Source organism: Camarhynchus parvulus, chromosome 15 (assembly GCF_901933205.1).
Source record: "Camarhynchus parvulus chromosome 15, STF_HiC, whole genome shotgun sequence".
NCBI classification, from domain to species: domain Eukaryota; kingdom Metazoa; phylum Chordata; class Aves; order Passeriformes; family Thraupidae; genus Camarhynchus; species Camarhynchus parvulus.
In genome coordinates this window covers 8,560,312-8,585,265 of record NC_044585.1, presented here as the reverse complement: position 1 = coordinate 8,585,265, position 24,954 = coordinate 8,560,312, and the positions used below count along the sequence as shown (strand labels likewise).

Genomic DNA, 24,954 nt, shown 5'->3' with positions numbered 1-24,954 from the left:
AGTGTGTATGCTTGCTTCCCTAAAGTTTGCCAAATATTAATCTAATTACATTCCAAGATCTGCCAAGGGAAGGTGTAAAATGGAGTTTTCCTGAATCAATTTGAGTGGCAGCAGCTGGAAATTATGATGCAGTTTGACATCTGTGTAACAAGGTGCTCTGCTTTAATTCTGGTGTTCTTTTGGTGTAGCTTCTGTTGGTAAGGCTGTATAAAAAACTGCCCTGATGAATACTACACAACTGTGTTGATACTATCAGCTTTTGAGACTACCTTTGGTTTCTTTTGAGGTTTTTTTACTGAGCTCTCAGTTATCCTTAATTTTCATCTGCAGCCAGAGGGAGTAGGTGGTGTTGAAACAGCATCTTATGTGGCTGCTTTTGCAGCCATGCAGTGTTAGTGGTATTTTGATGGCCATCTGCAGATTGGCCTGTCTGATTTGCCATTTTAAGCATCTTAATTGACCTTAAATGCTTCTAACTTAGAAACAGAAGCAGGTGGAAGGCTCAAGGGGTTTTTGAGCCTGCCCTGAACATCAGGAGAAGCTGCCTGTTGCCTCCTCATTCACATTTTCCTACACACTCTGCTGCACTAATAATTGATTGCAGATGAATCCCTCTGATCTTCCTGCCCTGTTTATGTGCCTTCATGTCTGTGTCGTGCAGCCAGCCTGCTCTGCCTTTAATAAAGCAACTTTGCCTAAGCAGAAAAGCTTGAGACTCTAGGGTTAATTTACTGGCCTTTATTATTCATTGCATGAAAACAAGTGGAGAATTTATATTAGGGGATTTTTATGTGTCTGTGCTTGTCTGATGGTGATTTTATTTTTAACCTCAGCTGTAAACCTCTTGTGCCTAGCCCCCACCTTTTTTTTAATCCCATCTCTCAGAATTTGGAATCTTGTCATCAACATCCCCCACAGTTGTGTTTATTACTGCACAAATAAAATAGTGCTGTGGCTTGAGACCTTCTGGCTTCCTGGAACTAAAGTAGAAAATCCTAATTCAGTTGCTGTTTCTCCATGTTCCTAGGCTCTTCACAGATCCCTTGCCCATCAACAAGCTCCCTGCCCCTTTTCTAAATGCCCTGCAGCATTAATCCATGTTCTCAGCAGGAGCTGCCATTCATCATTTGGGGCTCCTCACATCTACAATTATTTTGTCTCCTGGGTGAGGCTATTAGGCCAGCTCAAACCTGAGCATCAGAGCCCACTGCAGTAAAGCTCAGCCTGTGGAAGGGCAGAGCAGGACAGAACCAGGTCAGGGACAAAAGGGCAGCAGGTTGGAATAGTGTATTTTCACTGCAGCACAGGGCTGCCTTTTCAGTCTAAAGCAAGCTGCATTGTCTGTGCTGGTCCAGCAATTAAAAAGAGCCTCTGCTCTTCAGAGCTACAGTGAAATAAAGATGCTAATCCCTTTTCTTCATTGTCAACTGCTTCATGTGCTGCTTTCTTTCTCCCCCACAGGCCAGCAGCCCACAGGATCTCCGCCTCTTCTATGAGAAAAACAAGATGCTGATGCCCAAGTAAGAATTTTTCCAGTGTCAATGTTTGTAGGCACTTGTTTACTCTGTGTTTACACCTGTCCTTGCATGCTCCTGGCTTGTCACTTGGGGAGGTGACTGAAATATTTGGCCTCCTGCCTTTCCCCATTCCTGAGCCCAGCAGTGATGTGGCCCCGGGAAAGTCGGGCAGCAGCAGACAGCCAGGGCTGGGGTGTCCTGTCTCTCTGCAGACCTTATCCTCCTACAGTGCCCAAATTCAGGGCTGTTGGTGATTCCAAGAGCCAGCTAGAGGTGCTGCTGCACACGTGGCTGCCCTGAGGCTGAGAGCCTTGGGAGGGACTCAAGGCAACTCTGGGATCAGCCAGGCTGCAGCTCTGCTGGAACCTGCCACACCTGACTGAGGATCACATTCCCTTTTCTCACGTGTCAGGGCAGCAACTGCTTGTGTCCATCCTGCTCTTGGGGGAAACACTATCACCTCCCTGGAAATGGACACTGCTGCAGTTTCCAGGGGGAAGAGAGCTGCTCTCATCCCAGCAGGGTGTATGTTACCTCGCTGCTGTGATTTGTCAGGGTATTTTGGTTTTGTTGCTGTGGTCTTTCCTTTTCATTTCTGAGCTCTGAAAGCAGAAGCTCGTCCTGGCTCTAAAAACCTCAGCCTGGTACAGAGACAGGACTGAAGTTCCAGATTGTGTATCTAAAATATGGATGGCCTTTTTTAACCAGAAAGTTATCTTCCAGTTGGCAGAGCTGCTAATGCAGCCATATATGCAGGAAGTTCATTGGGTTGCTGTATATGGATTTTTCTTTTCCCTTATCAGTTCAGACAGCTCCAAGAGATAACTGAAAGGAACTGTCAAGAAGCTGGAGCTCTTATCAATGACTTGTGATATGCAGTTAATTTCCCTTTAATTACTTCCTTTTTTGATTTGAGGAGAAGACACAAATTTCTACCAGGATTATCTCTGGGGCACTTGGACTGAACCAGAGGGTGTGATGGAGTAAAACACCTAAAAACAAACAATTTAAAGCAAAAATGTGACTGCAAAGTTGGAGCCAGTCTATGTGAGCAGAGAGTAGAGCTTCTGTTTTTCCTACACAGCCCAAAACATGGCTGCTCACCTTTGAGGTAGCCTCTCTTACTAAATGAGAAATTAATCCATAAAACTAAGAAGTTTTCTTGTGTTGATCCCACTGCCCTGCTGTTGTTTGGCTCGTGGTGCAGGGAAGGGGAAAATTGAACTCAGCTGTAAGAGGAGAGCATGTCTGTTCTTGTAGGGATTAGTCCTTTGAGTCCTTCACAGTCTGCATTTGCCATTTTCATTTACCTGCACTTTTGAACTACCAAATTCTTCCAAAATTCAGATCCAAGGTGATTGTTTTTCTTGCTGTGGAAGTCAGATCTGAACTGGCCTTTGTGTAAATGACAATTCCCTCTTTCCAAAGTCAGTTTGTCTCTTTAGCATGGGCTGCAATCTGTGCTATTCCTGAGTAAACATGAATAAACTCCTTGAATGCCCTGCCAGCACAGGATGAAACACAAAACTACTCCAGAGACCTCCTTCTCAGACTGCAGCAGTGCCAGGATTTGGTTTCATTTTCCTTGGGGCTATGCAGGCTGGCACACACTTCCTTGCCATGGCCAGGGAAAGTGTTTTGTCTTGGGAATGGAGTGGGGAAGCACTGCTGCTGCTCCAGCTGAGGAGATGCAATTCTGAGCATTCTGGGGAGCCCATGGAGCAGAAGCCCAAAGGCTTCACAATTTTAATGGTGCTGTTCTAAACAATTAACATTCATTGTGCTGGTTTGCATGGCAAAGTACATTCAGGTCGTGGGGGCAAGGAGGCAGATTTGTGCTCATGTTTAAAAGATGGTCCTAGAAAATAATACTGAAGGGTAGCAAAGCTTTGGACATGGGAGGTAAGAGGAAACAAACAGGCTGTTAATCTGCACCCTCTTCATCTGTGTTGTGCCATCTGAAGTCCATGAGTTGATGTACCTGTTTCTTGCTTTAGAACCAAGGTTAAAGTCATAGCTGGGAAATGGACTCATTTTGAATGAGAGCTTTACATGTCACAGATAAATAAATGAAGATGAAAACACTGCAGGGCTGCAGGACTCCAGCACTAATGCATTTTTCAGGAGGCTGCTTGCTGTGGTGTCTTTGGGTTATTCCATTACACAATGTGCTTCCAAGGGACACCTCTTTTGATGGGAGGCTCCACCTGAGGCTCAGTCTGACTGCATCCCTTCAGGGTCCTGGTGACCTCCTCCTGTGTCAGCCTGAGATGGTGCACAAACCATTCTAGCATCAGGGATGGAAAGGCAGCTCCTCCAGCACAAACAAGGATGAGAGATGCTTGCCATCATTCTCTGATCTTGGGTTCAAATTCCTGCCCCAGCAAGGCCTAGGGCTTCACAGAGAGATACCTGGGTGGTACTGAAATGTGTGAACACATACCTTGCCTGCCATCTCCTGTTTCTGTGAACAGTTTGGTACTGCTAGCTAGCACCCTTTTTTCCCCCTCACTATTTTTGAGCTTCTGTTTTACTCCTGTCTGTGGTAGGGAGTGTGGGTGGAGATGACAGAGGAAGGGTTTTTTCTCCCAGCATTGGTCAGGCTTGGCCTCAGGGCAGTGACTGATGCCAGAGCCACGTGCAGAGCCACTGAGAGCTAAAATTACTGTGTTGGGCACAAATGTCATTACCTCAGCTGACCCAGCATGGGGAGAGGGGAAAGCCTGGCAGAGCGTGGGGGCCATGGTGGGAGCAGCCATGATAAACAGAGTTAATACTGAGAGGAGCTGCAACCGCCCACGCCTCTCTAGGAGAGCTCTGCCCCAGCCCAAAGCCCCCAGCAGCACTTCTGGGGATGGAGGGAAGTCATCAGAGCTGAATCCACTTATGCAAGAGCTGAACTCTGCTTTCCTTGCCTTAATCCATTCATTTATTCCCTGCATTTTTCAATCTGCAGGAGTTATGAAGCGCTGCCCTGGCCTCTCCCCCATCTGTTTGTGGGGTGAGGGAGGGCACAGTGCTCTACCAGCCCTTTTGTGTTTCAAAGGCTGTTGAAAAGAATATTTTCTTCCTAACTATGCTGAAAAGTGATGTAATAACTGCACAAATTTTAGCTTGCTGAGGTGGCAGTTGCTCACATCTTAGTGGCCTTTGATTAATCTATGCTGTATATCCAGGGACCACACAGACAAGGGTTACTTGCTAGTCTTACATAAGCTACACTGAAAAAATAAATGCCTTAATAAAATGGTACTAATTGGTGATACATTTCACCACCAGTGTCTTAATTGGAAGCTTCCCCTTGGAAACTGCTTTGTTCTAGTGATCTTATTCCCTTTAGAGCAAGTAGGAGTGATTTTATTTATTATGTGTGAAATACTGCAAGTGGAATGGGCTTAGCTGAGCCACCAGAGGGATGACACTGTGAAGGGAAGGATCTGCAGGTGCTCATGGGAGAGGCCACTGAAGCAGAATGAGCTGTAGCCTGACCAATGGCAGTAGGGAGTGAAACTCAAAATAAAGACATTTGTGATCAACCTCCCTCCAGTGAGCTCCTGTGTTCCTGGCCCAGCAGGCATGGAGTGAGTTCTGCCAGTTGCCTTCCTGAATATGTAAAAGCAGTTTAAGTAGACTGTCAGTCTCTTATTTTGCTTTTGTTTTCAATCCTAGCATCCCCAGGGAGACATCAAGCCACCTGAGGCAGCTCCTGCTGGGCCTCCTGCAGCGTAACCATAAGGACCGCATGGACTTTGGTAAGGCCTCCTTCCACCTTGAGTTCTGCTGCTCTCTCTGTTCTTTTGGCTCTGCCCAAGCCTCTCTGCTTTTGGCTGGTGCTCGGAGAAGCATCCAGACACCTGGATTTCACCTGTGCCTGGAGGGTTGCATGATCTTGGGGGTTTTAGTTTATGTGCTGGAAAGTCAATGCTGATTTCAGTACGATTTTGTAAACCAAGGAGACTTGGCACACTTTCAGCATGTTTGTTACTTGCATTCCCTGTCCTGGCTTCTGCTTTTATCATCTCTCTGAGCTGTGGTTAAGTGTGCTACTAGGTGAAATGTGTCTTGTGTATCTGTGCTTTTCTGTCACAGTTTCTTCCCAGAGCTGCAAGCTGCGCTCATTTATTGAACAATCCAGTCACTACCCTCTGCTTCTCAGGGTTTGCTGTGATAATCTGAGCCAGGAGTTGCAGCTGCTTGCAGATCCTCCCCTCCTTCTCCAGTTACTGTGGAAGGAAGCCTTGGTCCTTCTCAGGGCTCAAGCTCTCCAAGCCTTTATCTCAGTCTCCTGACTTGGCTGACATGAGGATTTCCTCTTTTGTCTTAATTCCTTCCAAACCGAGAGCATTCATTGTGAGCCCGGTGGTTCTGACTTGGCAGCATCTTCCAGATGTGTTTTAGCTGAGCTCAAAGCTCTGAAGAACCTCCTAGGAAAGTCATGCCCTAGAGGAAAGCAGACAGAGGTGGAGCATTTCCTTGAATCACTGAAAGGACCAGGTCATCTAAAGGCAAACACGTCCTGTGTGTGTTCAGGATGCTGCTTTTAGTCAGACTTGGGTAAAATAGTCTGATATTTCTGGGATTTGAGGGTTGGTTTTCTGTTGGGTTTTTGTTTGCTTATCTGCTCAGGTAGGTTATTTCCTCCTGGGCAGCACATGCTGGGTGATGAAGAGGAATTGTTTTGCACCCTCTGTTATTCTTTTGGATTAGAGATACCAGGAAAGCCTTTCTGGGGATGGTCAGCTGGATACGCAACTGTGGATTACCTGAGGTTGATCATAATTATCCAGTGATGAATGCCAGGGACTGGTTACTGGAGTGTAGAAGTGAGAGAATGAGCTTTTGAAAAGTGAGTTGTGGAAGCTCCAGACAGACTGGCTTGGATAGAATCACCTGGCAGGGTTATTCCCTGCAGATCTTTTATCTGGGCTGTGGATCTCTACCTCTTCCCTCATGCTGCTGTGCGTTTCAAAAGAAGGTGCCTTTGAAGTTCTTGATTCCCTGCTGTCAGAAATTGTCTGGCAAACCTTTTTAGCCCATATGAGCTGGTTTTGTACCTCTTGGGAGTAGAGTGAATGTCTAACATGCAGTAACACTTGGAATTTGGAGATAGGAGCTTTTGATATCACTTTGGACAACAGTTACAGCACATCTTGCAGTACTGAGTTTTTTCCTGTCCTTAATCACATTTTTATCAATAAATTGGCGTGTCCCCATAGGAGAGGGTTTCCTGCTGTTCCTTGTTCCCTGGGACCCTCTGCCTGGAGATGTCACAGTGACCTCCACAGAGCTCAGTTGGGTCACACAGCAGCAACTCACCAGCTTGAAACTTCATGTACTTGTTGTGTGTCCCAGCTGCTGTTCTGCCAGGAGCTGATGCTCTCTGCAATCTCAAGATTATCTAAAGGAAAACCAGGAGGGTTTCAAGTTGCAAGTTTCCTGCTGATGATTACAAGCTGGGTTGTTTGAATTTTGCTTTGCAAGCACAGCTAATAAGCAGTTTGGAGCGAGGAGTGGGGGAAAAGTGAAAGAAATCATCATTTCCACCCCCTCAGTTGAGTCAGCTTGGCTGAGGGATGGATGGTACCCTCCTCTAGTGCAGCAGGCTGAAAAAGGAGCAGGAAACCCCAGCAGCTGAGCAGCTCCCACAGGATGGGGATGTTCTCCATCCACAGCAGATCTAATCTGTGAGATGCCAGATTTCCCTGCCAAAGATTTCCATCCCTTGTCTTGGGCTGAGCTCCAGACCCCTGCACTCTGCTGCAGGACCCTGGCACAGCAGTGGGGAGGAGAGGCTGGGGGGACAGGGATTGTTTAAGATTAAAAAGCAGACAAACAAAAAACCCAGTGACTGCATTCTGGAAAGCTCAGTCCCCACAGAGGAGCTGTTTACAGAAGAAGTTTGTAAACCTTGGGTGTTGCAACAGGAAATCCATTCTGGGAAAGAAGCTGGAGCTCAGTAATCAGTGTTGATCCATGGCTGACACTCCCAAAAGTCTGAGTTGCTGATTGTGATAGGAGAGGGCTCTGGCACAGAGCTGCAGTGAATCAGAGATGAAGGAGCTGGGAGAAGTGGCTGCTTGTGAGGACAGGCAAACATGCAGAGAGTGTTCAGCAAGCCAGGGCAGAAGCTTTTCTTGGCCTGGATCTGTAGAATGAATTCCCATAATGAGGGGAGGAAGCAGCAGTTGTGTTTGATGTGAAAGGGAGGGAGTTCTGGGCTGTGGTTCTGGACAGGCCCATTAAAAATTTCTGCCCTCAGTGCATGATAGGTTTGGGTCTCTGTCATGGAAGATCACTCAGTGGAAGTCTTTTTGTCCATCATTCCTATTCCCTGGAGTGAGTGGCAGTGCAGTGTGATAAATACAGCTCTCCTGGATCCCTACATTTAGAGTGATTCACCATCCTGATTAGCCAGGGATCCAATTAATTTCCCATCCTTATTTCATGAGAAAGTTCTGCATCTAGTCTCCAGCCTGTAGTCTTGACCACTTCTATATGCAACCATAGTCAGTCAGCTTCCATTCTTGCATGGAAAAATCACTGTATAACACTAACTTCCTGTGTTTCATCTGCTTTGTAAACTTCTTACAGGCATTTTCTTTCACTGAGTCGTTGTTCTTGATTTTTTTCAGATGAATTTTTCCATCACCCGTTCTTGGATGCAAGTGCCTCTATGAAAAAATGTAAGTATTGCATTTTCGATTACAACTGTTTTTGAACCATGGCCTGACTTCCTTTGCTGTTAGTTCAAAAGGAAAGAAAAATTCTGTTTTGTGTTTCCTTAGTTCTTTAGGCAGGCATTCAGTGTTTATTACTGTGTCATGTCCAGATTTTGCCATCAAAATGTATTTAATTTTACTGAGTTATCTTCAAAGGGATGATTGGAGGATATTTAGAAACCTAAAGTGGAAGCAAATGTAGTTTTGAAATGTATTCAGCTGCTTTATGTGAAGTGCTTGTAGGTACACAGGATTTTGTCTCATAGTCTTGCTTTTCATCCTCACCTGTAGCACCATTCAGGCTGGTGAATGGTGGAAACTGGCACTCTTGGCCCTGCTTGCCAGGCTGGCTGTGCAAAAGCCAAATTTTGTGGTTACCAAATCTTGTTTCATCATTTACATCGAAGCTCTTGATACATCTTGTTTTAGAAAGGTTACATTTATTACTCTGTGGGAGCTGGCCAAAACAAAGATTTCCGATTCAAGTTCTCTCTTCCTCCGTTTGATTCAAAACTTTGGAAAAGCTGCAGCCACACATTTTATGGTTCAGAGGTTTGTTTTTTGTGGAAAACAATTCAGAGTTGCTTCTAGTGCATGAGGCATCACAGTCCTCTGGCCAGGAGACTTAGGTTAGTGGAATTGTCTATGGTTGTCTTCTCTGGAGGGATTCTCCTGGACATTTAATCTCCTGAGTAAATATAGCACCAAGAATCTTCATTAGTGACTAATTTGGGGTGTTCAGTGCTGAGTCTTGGAGGAGCCATGTCCAGCACAAACCCAGTTTCCCTCTTGGATGTGTGCCATCAGTAGGCACACCTTGTCTGATATCACATCACTCCTGACCCTCTCTTGCTTTCCTGCTGCCAGAGCAGCACTTGTGAGTTGTCCCTGATGAGATTTTACCTGTGCACTCAGGTGATCGTCCTGCGGGCAAGAAAAGGCGCTTCTGGTTTAGGGGAGCTTTCAAAGCAGCCAGGGCCCTAAACCCCCCTGTGCCAGCAGGGTGTGGGGCCAGCCCTGGAAAACAGGGCAGGAAAGGACTCTGGCCCTACAGGGCTGCTCCTGAGCCAGCCCAACTCCAGGCACCTGCTGTCCTGCGTGGGAAAAGCCCTTTGGAGTGTGATCCCCCTGTGGGCAGAAGATCTCCCCCTCAGGATGTTCTTACATGCCCACCAGCTCATCTCCTACCTCCAGCCATCCCACTGCTTCACTGGCCAGGGGAGCAGAAAACCCCTGAAAAACAGGAGAGGGTTCTCCTGACTTGGCCTCGGTTTCCAACTTGTGCACAGCTGCTGTGCAGGAACCAGAGGTGCCATTATGAGCAGGAAAACGTAGCTCAGCCTTTGCCACCTGCTGCACCAAGGTTAATGGTGTGGGGTCAAGGACCAAGAAAAAAAGCACCTTCACAGGAAGGTAAGGCCTATGCAAACCCCAGACCTCTCTGTCACCCTGCTGATCCTCGCCTCCGGACATACGTCCACAGCTTGGAGCCCTCTCCAGGCAGGAGGGACTGCTACTGGTTCTGAAGACATGGGAGAAAAATCAGCCCATTGCTGGAGATGTTCAAGCTGTGGTGCACAGAAATCTGCTAGTGGAGGAGAGAATTCTGGTAGTCTGCTCTGAGGTCTCTGCTCCTGCCAAATGCCAGTGATGGATCAGAGCCCCTCTGGCATGTGCTGAAGAGCCTGGAGAAGAAAAGGCTGCCTGTGGTCTTCTTGATTTCTGATAGGAGGGAGAAGAAGCCAGTGTATCAGCAAAGGGTGGGTTATGGTGATCTCCGTAAGAAGAACTCACCTGACATTTATGGGATGCTGTCTGGCATGGCAGTGGGCTTGACCCTGCCACAGCTGTAGCTGAAGTGTCTTGGCAGGGCTGCAGTTCTCAGGGGGTGGCTCCCCTCAGTCTGTGTGCAGAGCTAGGGTGAGTCCAAAACCTTGCTGGGCTTCTTCATCTCAGCATATGGCTCAGCATCACGAGTGAAGGAAATACCAAAGAGAAGAAGAGCTCCATCTGGACCATGATGGTCGTGCTCAGACTGAATATCATGCCTGCAGTGGAGAGCTGAGCAAGGAATTTTGTATTCTTGCTCTCCTTGAGAGCTGATCATTAGCTACCACAAAGTCATCCACACCTGAGTTTCTTTAAATATAATGGAACTTTGGAATTCTGGAAAACTGATGAGTCCTCAAATGTAGATCATTCTGCAGGTGGACAATTTTGAAGCTGCTAAGGCAGGGGGATCCCCCTTGTTGAAAAACGTTTGCATGTGTTTTGAGATGCTACAGCAAAGTCAACATTTCTTTCAAGAGTCTTTCAATAAGATATTTCTGACAAGCACCTCTTCTTCCCTGCTGTTTTGAGGGATGGTTGTTTTCATGTCCCTCCTCTCATCTCCCTCCCCAGAGGGCTTTGTTAACTATGATGCTGTACTTTATTTTTTTGTTTGTTTGTTTATTTATAATTAATTTTATATTGTGGGTTTTGTACCTGTGACTAAGCATGTACTTTAGATGTGTAAAAATTTATTAATAAAAGTTTTAAAATGCTGTGTCTAGTCAGACTGTCGTCTGTTTGTAGCCAGGTCTGATCAGCATATGGTGTGGGGCTGTGTGTTACTGTAATAACACATGAGAAACCATAATTAGATGCTTGTGCAAGTCTTCTCTCAGTAAACACTTTGTAATTGGTACCCGTGCAGAATACTTTGGAAGTTTTTCTGCTCCTGCCTTTAATGAATGAGAAGCTGCTGCCTCCTTGACTCTGAGTTTAGAGAGCACGAAAGGTGAGCGGTTATGGTTCAGAAGTGCAAGGGTGTTTCACTCTCTGAAATACCTGTCAGGCTGAGCTTGACTTTTGCCCATCTTTTTAATCTTATTTTACATCAAATACTCAGGTGAAAACCAGCAAAAAATCCCCATGACTTTTGCATATAAAAGATTTTAATGCTGCAGACTTTTAAACTCTAAAAAGCAGCTTATTTGGACAAGTCCTTTCAGAGTTTGCACTCAAACTTTATTGCCTTGTCAGAGATTGCAATTAAAGAACTTTTTGATGAGTGGTTTTAATTGAATCAGGATAATCAGGAAAGTGCATCTCTCCAGTCTATGTAGAACTCAGATTCCAAATAAAGCTTTTCTATAAAACTTGAGGGTTGGATATTTTTAGGACAGCTGAGCCCCTGGTGGGATGACGTGTCAGAAATTATTTTTACAAATATAGGATCCAGCAGCAGGATCCATACAGCTGGAGCACAGGCTTGCCTTTATGGCTCCCAGCTCTCCCATTTTGAAACCAGTTGGCATTGGTTACACAATGTGCAGGATGACTGTTTTTCTGCTGGAGCAAGTTGGAGAGGACAATTATGAAAACAGACTTATTTACATTACAATTACAATCCAGCAATTTCTGGATTTGGGTGGGAGCCTACAATTCATGTTAACATTCCCCACATTCAGACTCAACTGAAAACATGATGAGCCAAGTGTTTGCACCCTTTTTAATTTTGAGCTGGGAGTGCCTGGGTGTGTGGAGGAGATGGAAGCAGGCGTCTTTCTTTCAAGCTGGCCTACATGGCTGACACCAAATAATGCCCCAGCAGGGATGTGGAGGTCAGAGAGGGTTTGTCAGAGCCAAACCTCATGGTTCTGCGTGCATCAAAGTCTGTTTGGACTGTCAGGACCTTCTGAGTTGGAGCTCACAGCATTACAGTGTAAATTTGGGGAGTTCAAAGGGATTTAAATAAGAACAGTGATTAATAGAGGCTGTATCTAAAGGAGTGCTTCATGCAGCTGAGTTTGAGTTTCAGATAATGGCAAAGTCTGCCAGCTTGTCTTCCCTCCTGATTAATGAAAAGCTATCTGAAGCACATAGTCAAAAATAGAAATGTCTCAATTCCAGCCAGGTTTAAATCAGTAATCACAGAACCAAAATAGGCTGGAGGGGACCTTGTGAGAGAACTGGAATGACTCTAACAAAAATGCTAATTCCAGGAAAAATGAATGGTGATGCAAGCCTTGCATCAGGCATGTGTGGATACAGTAGAGAATTCAGTTATCTTTTTTTTAAAAGTACCCTTCCATACCAGGAAGGGCTGTGTGTACATGGGTGATTTGTTCTTTAGCAGCTGGCAGGATAAATGGGGAGGGGGGCCTTTTTTTCTCCTTCTTTCTAGTATTAAATCTGTAGGCAAGGTCCTAGGGATTGCTCTGCAGGCTCTGTGGGAGGACTGTGGAGATCAAAAGCAATGTGATAGAGGCAGGACAGAGCTCTTCATTTTACAGGCAAGTTCTCAGGACTCTGTGTGTGTTCTCTGAGTGTGGGGAGGGAAAGCAGCTGTGCTGGCTGTGGACAGAGTGGCTCTCCATGCCAAGCCCCTGACCTCCCAGAACACCCATCCTTGGGACACCTCCATCCCTGCTGCTGTACAGGAGCCAGGGCAGTGTGTCACAGCAGCACAGCCCACCAAGGGCACTGAATCTGGTGCAGAATAGATGCAGAAGCTAAAAAGTGTGTCCAGCCCCCACCACCATCCTGCTGTGGGTTCCTACTTCTTAATGTTGGCAAAGGCTGGAGGAGATCACTGTGACCCTGCTTAAACTGTTAAAGTGCTCAGTTACATTAAAATATATATTTTAAGTCTACACTGCTTTGGCTTCTCTTTCCTGCTGTTGGATCTTGTTACATCTCTCTCAGAGTGAGGAATTCAGTGTCTCAGTGATTGCTCTCTTTGTGATAAAAGACTCTGGTCCAGTCATCCTTTAACCTTCTTTGATAGGCTGCATGGAAAGATTTCCTAAAGCCTGTTATTAAAAGGCATATTTTCCCATTCTTTTATCATTAGAACACTGTTTCGACAGCTAATTGCAGAGAAATGGACTTTTATTTTTCTAGCCTGTTGGATAGAGTAAGTACTTTGTAGTATCTAATGGGATTAATGACAGAGGTAGTTTTACTTCAGACAGAAGCATTCCTCTTCTAGGTGTTATTAATCTCCCTTGTATTAGCCGTGGAGTCATTAGCACAGCTACTATAAAGGTAGAAATTTGATAGAAGGTGCTAATTCTCTGCCAGCTTAATGGAAGAGCAGCAAAGTGTTCCTCTCCTCATTGTCTCTGATCTCTATCTTAAGTCATTCAAATACCAAAATGGTTCCAGTGTAAAATCTGACTTCAGGCTGCCTTGAAGTGGGGATTTTGGGCTCTTCTGTGTTGTTCAGTCTTGTGCATGTGAACAGGGGAATTTGAACCACTAACTACTTCAAAGTCCTTTGAAGAGCCATTGTTACCTCTGACTGTCTCCCTGCTTGGCTGAGCTGAGCTCTTCTGTTATTTACTGAACCTCACTTGCATAAGTTATTGGAGTTAAATATTCTTTTCTCCTCTGATGCCTTAATCATCTTTTCTGCCTGAAGGTCAGTGCTAACCAGGCCTTTTCAGTGTAAGCTTTAGGCCTTGTGAGGGTTACAAAGGCCAGTGCAACAAAGAAGTGAATGAAATTGGCAGTTCCTATACTGAGCAATAAAACATAAAAGGGAGAGATGCGGGGATGGCCTGTACCATGGAAACAATTTCTGTACAAAGATACTGAATAACCAAAACATGTTTAACTTGCAGAAGTGACCAAGTTGAGCTATAGGAAGCAATGCACTATTTCCTGGAGGAAACCCCCTGGAAGGTTTTTTGTTGGGTTTTGGGATTTTGCTAGGAGCACGTGGCCTGGGATGCCCGAGTGGCTGTTTGGACAGCAAACACACAGGCTTTGAGTAGGCATGAGTTTAACTTGGCACTCACCTCCCAATATTTGATGTATGTGTGCCAAGCCCTGAGGTCTCATGAGGAAGAATCTGTCAGGGTATGGTCTAGCTCCTGGCTTCTGCCCCAGACACGAGCAACTCTGTTCACTTTTCTCTTTCTCTTTCCCTGCATTTGCAAAGATGTTTTGGAGGCTCTTTAGGGTAAAAAACCATCTTGCTGCTTGTGTAGGTCAGTGGTTGAGTGGGCATCTGGTCTTGATCAGGAGTTCTCAGCCCAGTGAGAGTGTGCACAGAGGAGTGGATGCATGTGAATCACATAACTGAACAGAATGCTGATTTTCTTTTGTTCTCCTTTCATTGACCATGTATGATACATGAGACACATGATGATGCATGAGATAAATCTGATGGGAAAAGATGAAGAAGACTTTTTATTATTGCTTGATCTTGGTTTAACCACTTATTTTGATTTTGTCTTTTGCTGGTTTTAGCTGCTTCCGTGCCAATGCCTTCTTACCCCAGTTCTGGCTCTGGTAGTTCCTCTAGCAGCTCATCCACTTCCCACCTGGCATCACCTCCTGTAAGTACAGCTCAGAGGCTGCACTGTGTGTGTTAATGGCTTTCCTGCTTGTGTGTTTGAAATGAGGTCTCTGCTTTAGTCACTGAACACTGTAGCTCGTGCTGGGCTTGGTGCAGTGTTCTCTCCAGTTTTGATCTTTCCTGAAGGTTGGCTTACTCTGCCCAAGACATGTTTCAGTGTGCCATTGCCTGTTGGATCAGAGGCCATTATGAAAGAAGTTGGTATGAGCAGCTCTACCTTGTCTTGGCAGAGATGGAAAGCTCCTTGGAACCCAAACCAGTTGCTAATTCAGGGTGTAGCTCTGCTTCCTTGGCTGCACATTCTGTGTGTTCTAGCAGAGTGTATCCACCTCCTTCTGACCAGCATGTCCAGGCACCACAGAGGGGCATTCAGCAAAGCTGTTTGCTCACACCAGACCTGCCACAGCCCAGTGGTCTCATGAAAGATGATCTGAACTGATGGCTTTTCTCTCTGGTTGTCCAAAATGGTGAAAACTTTTCTGGAGGGCAGAATATTTAAGCGACCAGTGTAGTGGCATTCCTCCAGCTCGCTGAACTGAAAGGTTGTTTTTGAAGGCTCTTGGTGAAAGCTGCCTTTGACTTTGAGCTCAGGAATGCTGCTGGTGTGATTGGTAAGGGAAGGGAGAAGGATGGAACTTCTTCCTCCCTGGCATGACTGTTCTTTTGCTCTGTTCTCTGAGTTTCCCTGGGCCAAAGTATCTTAATTTGGTATGGGAAAGACTGAGGGGCACCAGCAGAAGTTGTAGGTGAGCTGGACAGAGAAGACAGGTCTGCTCCCCTCTGAATGTTTCATGACTGTGTCCCTGAGAGCTTCCTCCCTGCAGCCTGAAGTAGAGAGTATTGGCTGAACCCTCCTGGCCATAAGACTCCAGGAATGAGCAGGTGGTGTGAAAAGCAGACTCACTCTCCTGAGCTTTCCTGGTCTGGGAAGCTTAGGGATTGTACAGAATCACTGGAAGACTGGGAGGGGGTCCCATGTTAGAGGTTTACTGCACCTCTCCTGCTCTGCTTTGGAGGTTTTGCTGATGGAGGATTGCTGGCTCAGTCTGGGAAAAATGCCACGTCTGCAGGGCAGAGTTTGCAGATTGGGTGGAAAAGAGACAACTTTGACAGCTGGAAAATTCCTTCTGCCTGTATATCCTGTGTGTGCAGAGAGAGGGAATGCCCCCCTGCTGCAGCAGGAGTCTCTGCAGGGTGAACAAAGTCATAATGAGGCCCAAGTGAAAGCTGCTTCGAGTCTTTCTCAGCCTGGAAATGCATCAGGATAAAGATTGTGATCTGCTCCGTGGGCAGTTCAGCTGCTTAAAGCTTTCTTAAACCATCCAGCCTCCTCCATCTGTCTGCAGTGGTAGGGGATTGTGGGGCTGTTCATCATTTAGCTGAAGGAAGCAGGAAAATGGGACTTTTTAGGGACTGTCCTGCCTCTGACAGCTGTGAGCTGTTTATCTGCTGGAAGTTGAATCTCTTTTGGGCCTTTCTTTAGCTTCTTAGCAGCAATACAGCAAAACAGGGTGGTCTTGGAAGTTCAGGAACACTTATCTCCATGTTACCAAGTGCTGCAAAAGCACAAATAGAGACCAGATGGTTCTGTGTTTAAGAACAAAACAGAAAAAGCATAACCCTAAAGAACAACCAGAAGTATCTCTGAAAGCTCCTCTGGTGTTCCCAGCCACACTAAAGTGAGTTGGTAGAAAATGTGTGATTGAGCCAGAAAACCTCAGCAGAGGGATGCAATACCTTGAGTGAATTTTTCTTATCTGTGGAGCATCAGACACACTGGAAGTATATTTTGTGTAACAAAAGATGCACTGTTCTGACAGGGACATAAAAGGCTGTTCCTTTTCAGCAATCTGAACAGCTGCTTCTGGCAAACCATCAGCCCTGGTTTATCAGCAAAATGTTGTTTGTAGCCTCGTACAGCTCAGTTTAAGGTATGGAGCAGAATGATGAAGTAGCTGTGCTGAAGGCAGTGTTTGTTTTCTCCCTGAATTAGCAGTCCCTTGGAGAGATGCAGCAGCAGCTGCAGGAGAAGGCACTGGCATCTCCCACCCAGGACTCGCCCGGGTTCCTGCACGGATCCAAGGACTCTGCAGGAAGCAGCAGCAAGAATTCCTCCTGTGACACAGATGACTTTGTCATGGTCCCTGCACAGTTCTCAAGTAAGGTGGTTTCTGAAAATGCAGATGTTCTGAGCAGAGTGGGATGTGGATGTTAAGGATAGATATTGAAAAGTTGAAAGTGTGGTTAAACTTGTGTGTTTGGACTGAATAGTAGGAGTGGTTTTGTTTTCAAGCTGGCAGAGAGATCTGGCTCACTGGCTAGTTTCATAGGATGTTTTGTAATTACCTTTAAAGACAGGATTTGAGAGTAAAGATTACTTGAGGATCTCAATAAGAGATTGAACCTGGAAATCCAACTGAAAAAGAAGATAAATAGACTCACAGGGAAAAGTCTCTCTCACTGAAGCTTTTACCTTGTTATCCTGTCTTCAGTTTCACTCAGCATCACAGTCCAAGACAGGATTTCAGCCAGCAAGCTGGATTTTACAAAAATCCCTGAGAAATACTAAAATATGTTGTTTTTTCTTCATGTGCTCTAAATTTCATTTTATGACCTTTATGTGTTTATACTTCGGTAGGACTTGCTTGCAAATACAGATGTACATAGAACCAGGCCACAGTTCAGCCACATGCCCAAGTATGTCCCTGCACACATCCTTACTTAACCAGCAGAAGGACATTGTTCAGCCTTGCCCACGTGTGTGATGCTTTGCTGAGTTGGAACTTGGTGATAAACGCTGAGATTCCTCCTTTCACAGTTGCACCACTTGTATTAAAACAGGAATTTGGAGGGGTAGAGTTATTTCTGGAAGATCTCTGCAATACTTAGGATAAGGAGAAGCTTGTGTTTTCCCTGGAATCAGTGATGGGACCAGTACACACTTGCCTGGTGCTGGTCATGTTCCCAGTTCAGATGTTTGTTGTGTATCCAGCTGCCAGCTCATCTGGCTGCCCTGGATTTTTGCCAGGGAGGACAGGGATGTTTCAAAGCACCATGAGAATCTTGTACCACTTTTACACAGCAGCCAGTGACTTGCACCAAATGGACATGGACCTGTTGCCTCAAATGATAGTCAGGATTGTCAAGCCCCCTTACAAGAGGACTTGCTTTCAGCCTAAATTTTCCAAAACTTTAGGGTGCAAGGATTAGCAGCATCCACCATGAACTTCAGCTTCAGCCCACGTGTGGTTTGCAAAACACTGACTTCAGGAACAACTCAGCAGGGCTTGGAGGAGCAGGAAATTCTACACAAAATCTCAATTGCTATGAATGTATAAAGGTTTTTAAGAAAATTATCTTTAATTAATCTCTTTCTGCACTTCCTTGTTCCTCAGGTGATTTAGCTGCTGAGGCTGCAGGAGGGAAACCAATCCAGGACAGTCTGATGTACAGTGGGTAAGATTACCAAGACACCTGAAACTGTCCAGCCATGGAGCCTGCTGGTGTTTGGGACTGTGGGGTTCTGCTGGATGGGAGGGAAGATCTTCCTGAGTTATCAGCCTTTTTTTCAGGGATGTCTGTCACCTGCCTGGTTCTGACCATTTTCAGTTGTGGTGGGAGCAGGATGACAGTGCCCAGAGCTCCCACTGACGAGGTGCTGGGCAGACACAGCTCTGTTGCTGTGCTTTGTAGGAGGGAAACAGGGCTGGTTCCCAGGCTCTGCCAGCTGAGTTCTTTCTGTTTTCCTCAGGAGTTCCCTGGTGACTTCAGCAGGCTTGGAAAGCCAGGGGAGGACACCATCTCCATCACCCCCTTACAGCAGTTCTCCAAGCCCATCTGGGTAAGAAAAACTGTTTGGTGGTGTCTGTGTAACACTGAATAATCCAACTCCCATTGACTTCCAGGGGGATTTTACTGCTGTTGGTGTGCTGGGCAAGATCCACATCTCTCCTCTTAATTAATGGGTAACAAGAAACACCCAGGAGAAACTCTCCAGCCTTGGGCACTGATCAGTCCCACCTACTGAGCCTGTCTCCCTCTTCTGGCTCTCAGGAGGGGCTAGGAGGGAACACAGGAGAGCTGGAATTAACTGTGTTCCCTGAGAGGCAGGGATTGTTCTCAGAAGGTAAATGTACTCTGCTGGCACGTTCCCCCAGTGCCCAGCCCTCAGAGGTGGGGAGAATTCCAGCTAAAGACCCTTGTTTCTAATTCTAATTTACTGGACAAGTGTGGGGGGGGTGTTGAAGGATAGATGAGGACCTGCTTAGTTGTTTGTGGTTTGTTGAAAAGCTCTTTGTGCTGTGGCTCTAGAAAGTAATGCTGATACTGGACCTTGTTTACTAATGGGGGATGCAGGAGTAGGAGGAGCATGTGCAAACAGGCATGGTGATGAGTTTCATTCCAACTAAACCAGTTGCTCTAAACTCAGTTTTGGCCTTTAGAAGTGTTGTAAGTGACAGCTGCCCACACATAACAGTACCAGCTGCCCAGTTTGACCAGACACTTTTGTGTTCCCAAGGTGTTAATGGTCTTTGGAAGGTGATCCCCTTGACTCTGGGCCCTGAAGCTTCAGGGTATGTGCTTAGCTTGCAGGGAACTGCTCGTGTTGCTTCCCATCTTGTTCTTGCCTGCTGGGGAAGCAGGACAGCTTTCATCTTCTGTTCTGTCAATATGGCACCTGTCGGGGGAGGATGGTTTAAGGGGATTTCACACTGGGAGATGGATGACCCTAAAATCTTTTTTAAGAAGAAAATATAGTCCCAGGCTATGTGTTGAACACATTTGTCATGAACAGAGCCCAGAAAATGACAAAACATAGCCTCAAAGCATACAAATTTAACAGAGAATAATATAGCTCAGAGCCTGGCTGACGTGATCAGATTAATTGGCAAGCGTGTACCACAGTGTGGAGTTTAATTGCATGAGGCTTCTTATGCCATGGCCTGCTAAGCTTTTTAACAGCTTATTCCTTAACTGATTCCTTTGCATTCTGGAGATCAGTCTCTGTTAAAGGATTTGGCCTTGCTTCTGGGCAGCAGTGAGGAGAAATTCAGGGAAGTTGACCACAAATGCTGCCCACTTCTCACTGTTCACCAAACTGACCTCATCGTTTTCTAGTGGATCCCAGGGTGCCAGTCAATGCCAGAAGCTTTGATCTAAACATGTTTCCACTCTCACTGTCTTTCCAGCTCCTTCCCAGCAGTTTCTGTGGAGCAGATGCCAAACCCTCTAGTGCTACTTCCCACTTTTCTGTCTGCCTTGAAGTAACACTGGAAAGCTCCTTTCTGTGCTGTTTGGGATGGGGGTAAGACATCAGTAATGAAAGATTGGAGCAGTCACTCTGAGTCCAGAGGACAAAGCTTGCTCTTTGTTCTGTCCCCTGGAAGTGCCCAGAGCTGGTGCCACCCAGCTGTGCCACCCTCACTGGGTTTCAGTGCCCTTCCTTGTAGATGGCACCAGACCTGTTGGTTCAGCACTTGGCTCCACTGGTGCAGAGCACTCCTGGTTTTCCCTCTGCCTGCTCACTTGGAAGCAGCATTCTCCCTTCCCTGTGTGGCTCCAGGCTAGCAGGCAGGGCTGGCTGCAGTCCATCTGGGGCAGAAAGCAAGGGCTGTTTCAGAGTGGCCAGCAGTGGGTTTTCCACAGGATGTCATGGTACACTGACAACTCTCCTTGCTCTTAATTAAGAGATTAAGAACTGGGCAGAATAAAAACATGCCAATAGTTGATCCTTTTTTTTTAATTCTTTTTTTTAAACACTTGAAGATGCTTAGTAAGTCTAATGAAAGGTAATTCCTTGGATGTACCCCACAGCACTAGATTTAATACTGTTCTCAAAGAGCTTTTAATTACTGCCAAGTTGTTAAACTCCCTGTCCCAGCTTTATCTCTTGGACTTTGCAGGTTTATGGTCAATTGCAGTCTTTAGGGCTTGAGGCCATTTAGCAGGTTTAGTGTGTGTCACCTCATTTGGATAATTTCCTTTGCAGCTTGCACCACGTGAAGGAAATAAGGACTTGATATAACTCTTGGGGAGAGGGAGAATCCTTTTACCCAAGAATTTATTTTTTGATAAAGAATTTTGACCAGATAGAAAAGATAGCATTTGAAATGTATGTTCAAAGTGAGCACAAGGTTTCACATGAACCTTCAGATTTCTTGCTAAAGCTTTGTTTTGTTTATGTCTGTCAGAATACCATGTTTTATACTTATGGAAGACAGATACATCAAAGCCTCACCTTTTTGCTGAGCTACTAGAAACCTTGAATGGCTTTTTTTTTGTGTGTCAGTGAAGAATCAAGGCATCCATGCTGCCTTTTGGAGACAAATAGGAAATTAAGAATCTCTTTTCTTGGTGGAAGAAATAAGTGCACACAAGGAAGAATATATGAAACTTTAGAAAGTTGAGAGAGGAATGAAAAGATCAGAATCATTTGATCATTCAGCCTTGATGAAAGATCTCTTCCAGTTATTTGGCTCTCCTGTGATGGAGAAGTATCTTCACATGCACTCTGTGGAGATCTGCAGAAACTCTTCTTTCTTCTCCTGAATACATATGTGTTCTTGCTGAAACAAGTATATCCCTTCATGTCATGTAAAATATTTCCATTCCAAGTGCTAGACCCCAAGGAGTGATGCTTCCATCTTGTCAGGGGCAGACCCAGGTGTGTTCCTTGCTTGACAATGAGGGAGACTGCAGAAGCCTTCATTACCAATAAGATCTTCCTGTAATTGTTCAACATCCCTGCAATTGGTGTTGGCAGTTGTAAATAGCTTTGCCATGGCAATTAATCCTGGAATTCTGGAGCCTTTAGGAAAAGACTTTAGGCAGCTACTTAGTTAAATGTGGTATTTGCATGGGTTTTGTACAGCATGGTTTGTGTGTAGCCTGGTGGACAGGCCAAGAGTAACCTGAGGGAACAGGGATCAGACATGAGCCAATTAATCTGCTTGGATGGAAGGAGCCTGAAATTTGCAGAATGGACTTGTCCCATTTTGTGTGTGTGGTATTCTATCTTGTCCTTGATGGCTATAGAGAGATACCAGCTCCTGTCCCTCAGATTTGCCTTCTCCACCCTGTAGCTAACTTGCCAATATTCTGATCTACAGCACTGCATTCCCTTCGTGGTGTGAGGCTTCCACGGGGGTGCCGTGGCTGCAGCAGTGCCTGTGCATGAGTCACTCACAAGCAGCCCTTGTCAGCAAAGTCTGTGCTGGTGTCCTTTGTGAGCCAGGGATGTTTAGCCCCTGCTCAGCTCTGTCTGCTTGGCTGTGGATCTGAGCTCTTGGAAACTGGGCCAGCCATGGCCTGAAATAGCAGGGCTCTGGTTTTCCTGGAGGGAGTGGTGTGCTTGGGTGAGGTTTGAACATCAGGCTGTGGGTGGGAATGGTGCTGGAGGAAAGCTGCCTGTTTTCAGGAGATGTGTGGTGCCATTTCCCTTTGATATGACATTGAACCACCTCCTGCTGCAAACCCACAGCCCCAGAGCAGCCAGAGGACGCTCCCCACGTGCAGTTGCTTCATGAAGATAAAATCTCCAATTAGCTGGTGGAAGGCCCAGCCCTTACAGGAGGTTGTCTCTGTGTGTCTCCTTCCCACAGGCGGCCAGGGCAGTTTTCCAGCAGCAAGTACGGCCACTCTGTGCCCATCCCAGTCCCCACACAGATCCACAACTACCGGCGGATCGAGCAGAACCTGCAGTCTCCCAATCCTTACTCGTCTCCCCGGTAAGTGCTGGGGTTGGGACCAGGGGCTCTGGAAACAAACTGCTTTACACTGTGCTTTCTGTACCTCTGTAAATATCCCCGTGTGTTGGGCTCTCCCCCTCACAGAGTCACAGAATAATGAGGTTGGAAGAGACCTCCTAGATCATCGAGTCCAAGCTGTGCCCCGACACCTCAACTGTAGCACCAAGTGCCATGTCCAGTCTTTTTTTAAACACATCTAGAGATGGTGATTCTACCCTTCCCTGGGAAGAGCATTCCAGTACTTTATTATTCTTTCAGTGAAAAATTTCTTCCTAATATCCAACCTGTACCTTCCCTGAGGTAGCTTGAGACTGTGTCCTCTGGTTCTGTCAGAGACTGACCCCCGCCTGTCTGCAGCCTCCCTTCAGGAAGGTGTAGAGAGCAATAAGGTCACCTCTAAGCCTCCTCTTCTCCAGGCTAACAGCCCCAGCTCCTTCAAAAGTCCCTCACTGTAGGGGTGTGTTTTGGGGTGGTTTTGGGGTGTTTTTTGTGGTGGTGTTGAGATTTATTTGTTAGCACTGTCAATTTTGCCTGTGTGCTTTTATGTGAGAAAGCTCCTGTCAGCTCAAAGTGAAGGCTGAGCCACTTTGAGTCTGACAGCTTTTCCCATGCCAGCTATGGATTGGGCGTCCAAGTGTCCAGGCAGAGAGACCCATCCATCTGGCAGATGCCTTTATAAAAGGAAGATTTGAGATAAACAACTAAAATGGATGGGGCTACAGAACCTACCTGACTTTACCTTAATTGGTTCCTGTAGCCAGTCATGCCATAGATGATGTGTTGTGCACGAGTTGCATTTTAATGTGGTTATGCAGCCAGGACTGAGTAAATCATGAGCAATTTAAGCCCTTGAGGCAGAGCATGTTTTCTGAAGGCTGTCAGGAAGACCCTGACGCCAAGTCTGCAGCAGACAGCTGACCTGAGTGCAGAGGTCATGCCTGGTATATCCAAGACATGCAGGGCTTTTATCTCTTCTCACATGTGATTGTTGGCTGGCAGCAGCAGCCCAGGTCATGGACTGATGGGAAGGAGACCAACACAGGATCTTAAGGAGCTTGTGCAACAAGGGCACTCAAATAGAAGTGTCTAGGAGGTGTCACGTCCTTTCTAGGATGAGTTGTGTTGGTGTCTGGATTAGTTAAAGTTTAGATTTTGAAAGTAGGGTAATACCTACATCAGCCTAAATTTGGGCTTCAGCCAGTCTAATTCAGGATGAGGCTTATTTGAAGTGGACCCAGAAGCAGAGACACGAAATGCTGATACTGATCAAGGATAGGGATTAGCACAAGGCTTGGTCTGTGCCACTGTAACTTTAATACTGCTTTATGTTAACTTTTTTAAGTGTGTGGCAGGTTTTGTGGTGAACTCTGTCCTGTTTCCTACATGCCTTATGTTTTTGACAGGAAAACTTGTGGATGCTGTTGGTTTTGGACCTCACAAGAATCCTGATTATCCCTGTGAGGTATCAAGAGAGAGCTCTGGAGAAGGTGCTGTGCCAACCCAGAGCTGCTGAGCTGAGGCTCACAGCCCACAGCTACAGCCAGGGAGCAAACTGCCATGTTCTGCTCCTTTTAGTCACCTCTGTGTAATGCTGAGAGTGGCATGTCCCTGCACAGGAACTCGAGGAATGGGCCCCATCAGGGTGACTCACAGGCTGCGTTTAGCATCTTCTCAGCATCTCTGGCGTCATGTTTTTCTGCCCCAGGAAGCCATACTTATCTCTGGCCATCACTTCCTCTAATCAGCAGGTTCAGGAGACACCCTTCAGGAATGGCAGGAGAAAACTCCACCAGGCATTTTGTGATTCCACTTTTCCATCAGGTGCATCAAACAGGCCATTGGTGCTGAGTGCTGAGTCGTGTTTGCTGAGTTGTTTGATTGCAAACCTTGACGTGCACTCTAGTGGCTGAGAAATGTCCCCCTGTCACCTGGCTGGCTGCTGTGTGACTGCTGTGGTTGTGGACAAATGGGTGGCTTGCTGAGGTGCTGGTTAGGTGTGTGTGCCTCTGGCCACATCACCTGTCCTGCTCCTCTGCTGGCTTGCCTGGGTCTCACAGGGTGGCATTTGACATTCCACATCTTCCAGCAGCAGCAGTCACCTGGTGGTTTTCTTCTGCAAGTTCCTGATAGATAAAATAATTCAGCCTTCTGCATGGCTCATGGTCTGGAGAATTAAAAACATGGCAGGGCAATACTTTCTGCCACTGAATATCCAGGTATCTTCTCACCTTTCTCTTTGGAAATTCATTTTGCTTCAGGGCCAGGCACTTGATGAACATTAGCCTCTGAATCTGGAGCAACCTGAAGAGAAGTGATTTTTAGGTTAAAATTTACAAGTATTTCCTTTTTTCCGAGCATGTGATTATAGCATGGATTTACTTGGGTGCAGAATGTGGTAACACATTGAATAGGGACAGGGGGATTGGCAGATCAACTACTCAACTACTGAAATAGATTTATTTTTTAAAATGTATTTATTTTCTGAAATGTGGCATAAAGTGAAATATACACCTAGAAGTGTTGTTGAGTAGATTTACTGACAGTTCATCAGGATGATTCTGCCAGTCCTGGCACTGCTGAAACCCACATCTTTTGTTCCTTCTGTTCAGATACATGAG

At 46.0% G+C, this 24,954-nt stretch overlaps 1 protein-coding gene across 2 annotated transcripts in view; it reads left to right on the top strand.

The window, feature by feature from the left end:
* The window catches only part of ULK1 (unc-51 like autophagy activating kinase 1), a 75,579-nt gene that overhangs the window by 32,618 nt on the left and 18,007 nt on the right, over positions 1-24,954 (top strand). For both annotated transcript variants that reach the window (XM_030958744.1, XM_030958743.1), the window contains exons 10-17: positions 1,462-1,520; positions 5,187-5,269; positions 8,150-8,200; positions 14,480-14,568; positions 16,582-16,747; positions 17,984-18,044; positions 18,340-18,429; positions 22,190-22,315. In XM_030958744.1, coding sequence (XP_030814604.1) covers positions 1,462-1,520; positions 5,187-5,269; positions 8,150-8,200; positions 14,480-14,568; positions 16,582-16,747; positions 17,984-18,044; positions 18,340-18,429; positions 22,190-22,315 — 725 coding nt within the window. The remainder of the gene's footprint in view (positions 1-1,461; positions 1,521-5,186; positions 5,270-8,149; positions 8,201-14,479; positions 14,569-16,581; positions 16,748-17,983; positions 18,045-18,339; positions 18,430-22,189; positions 22,316-24,954) is intronic.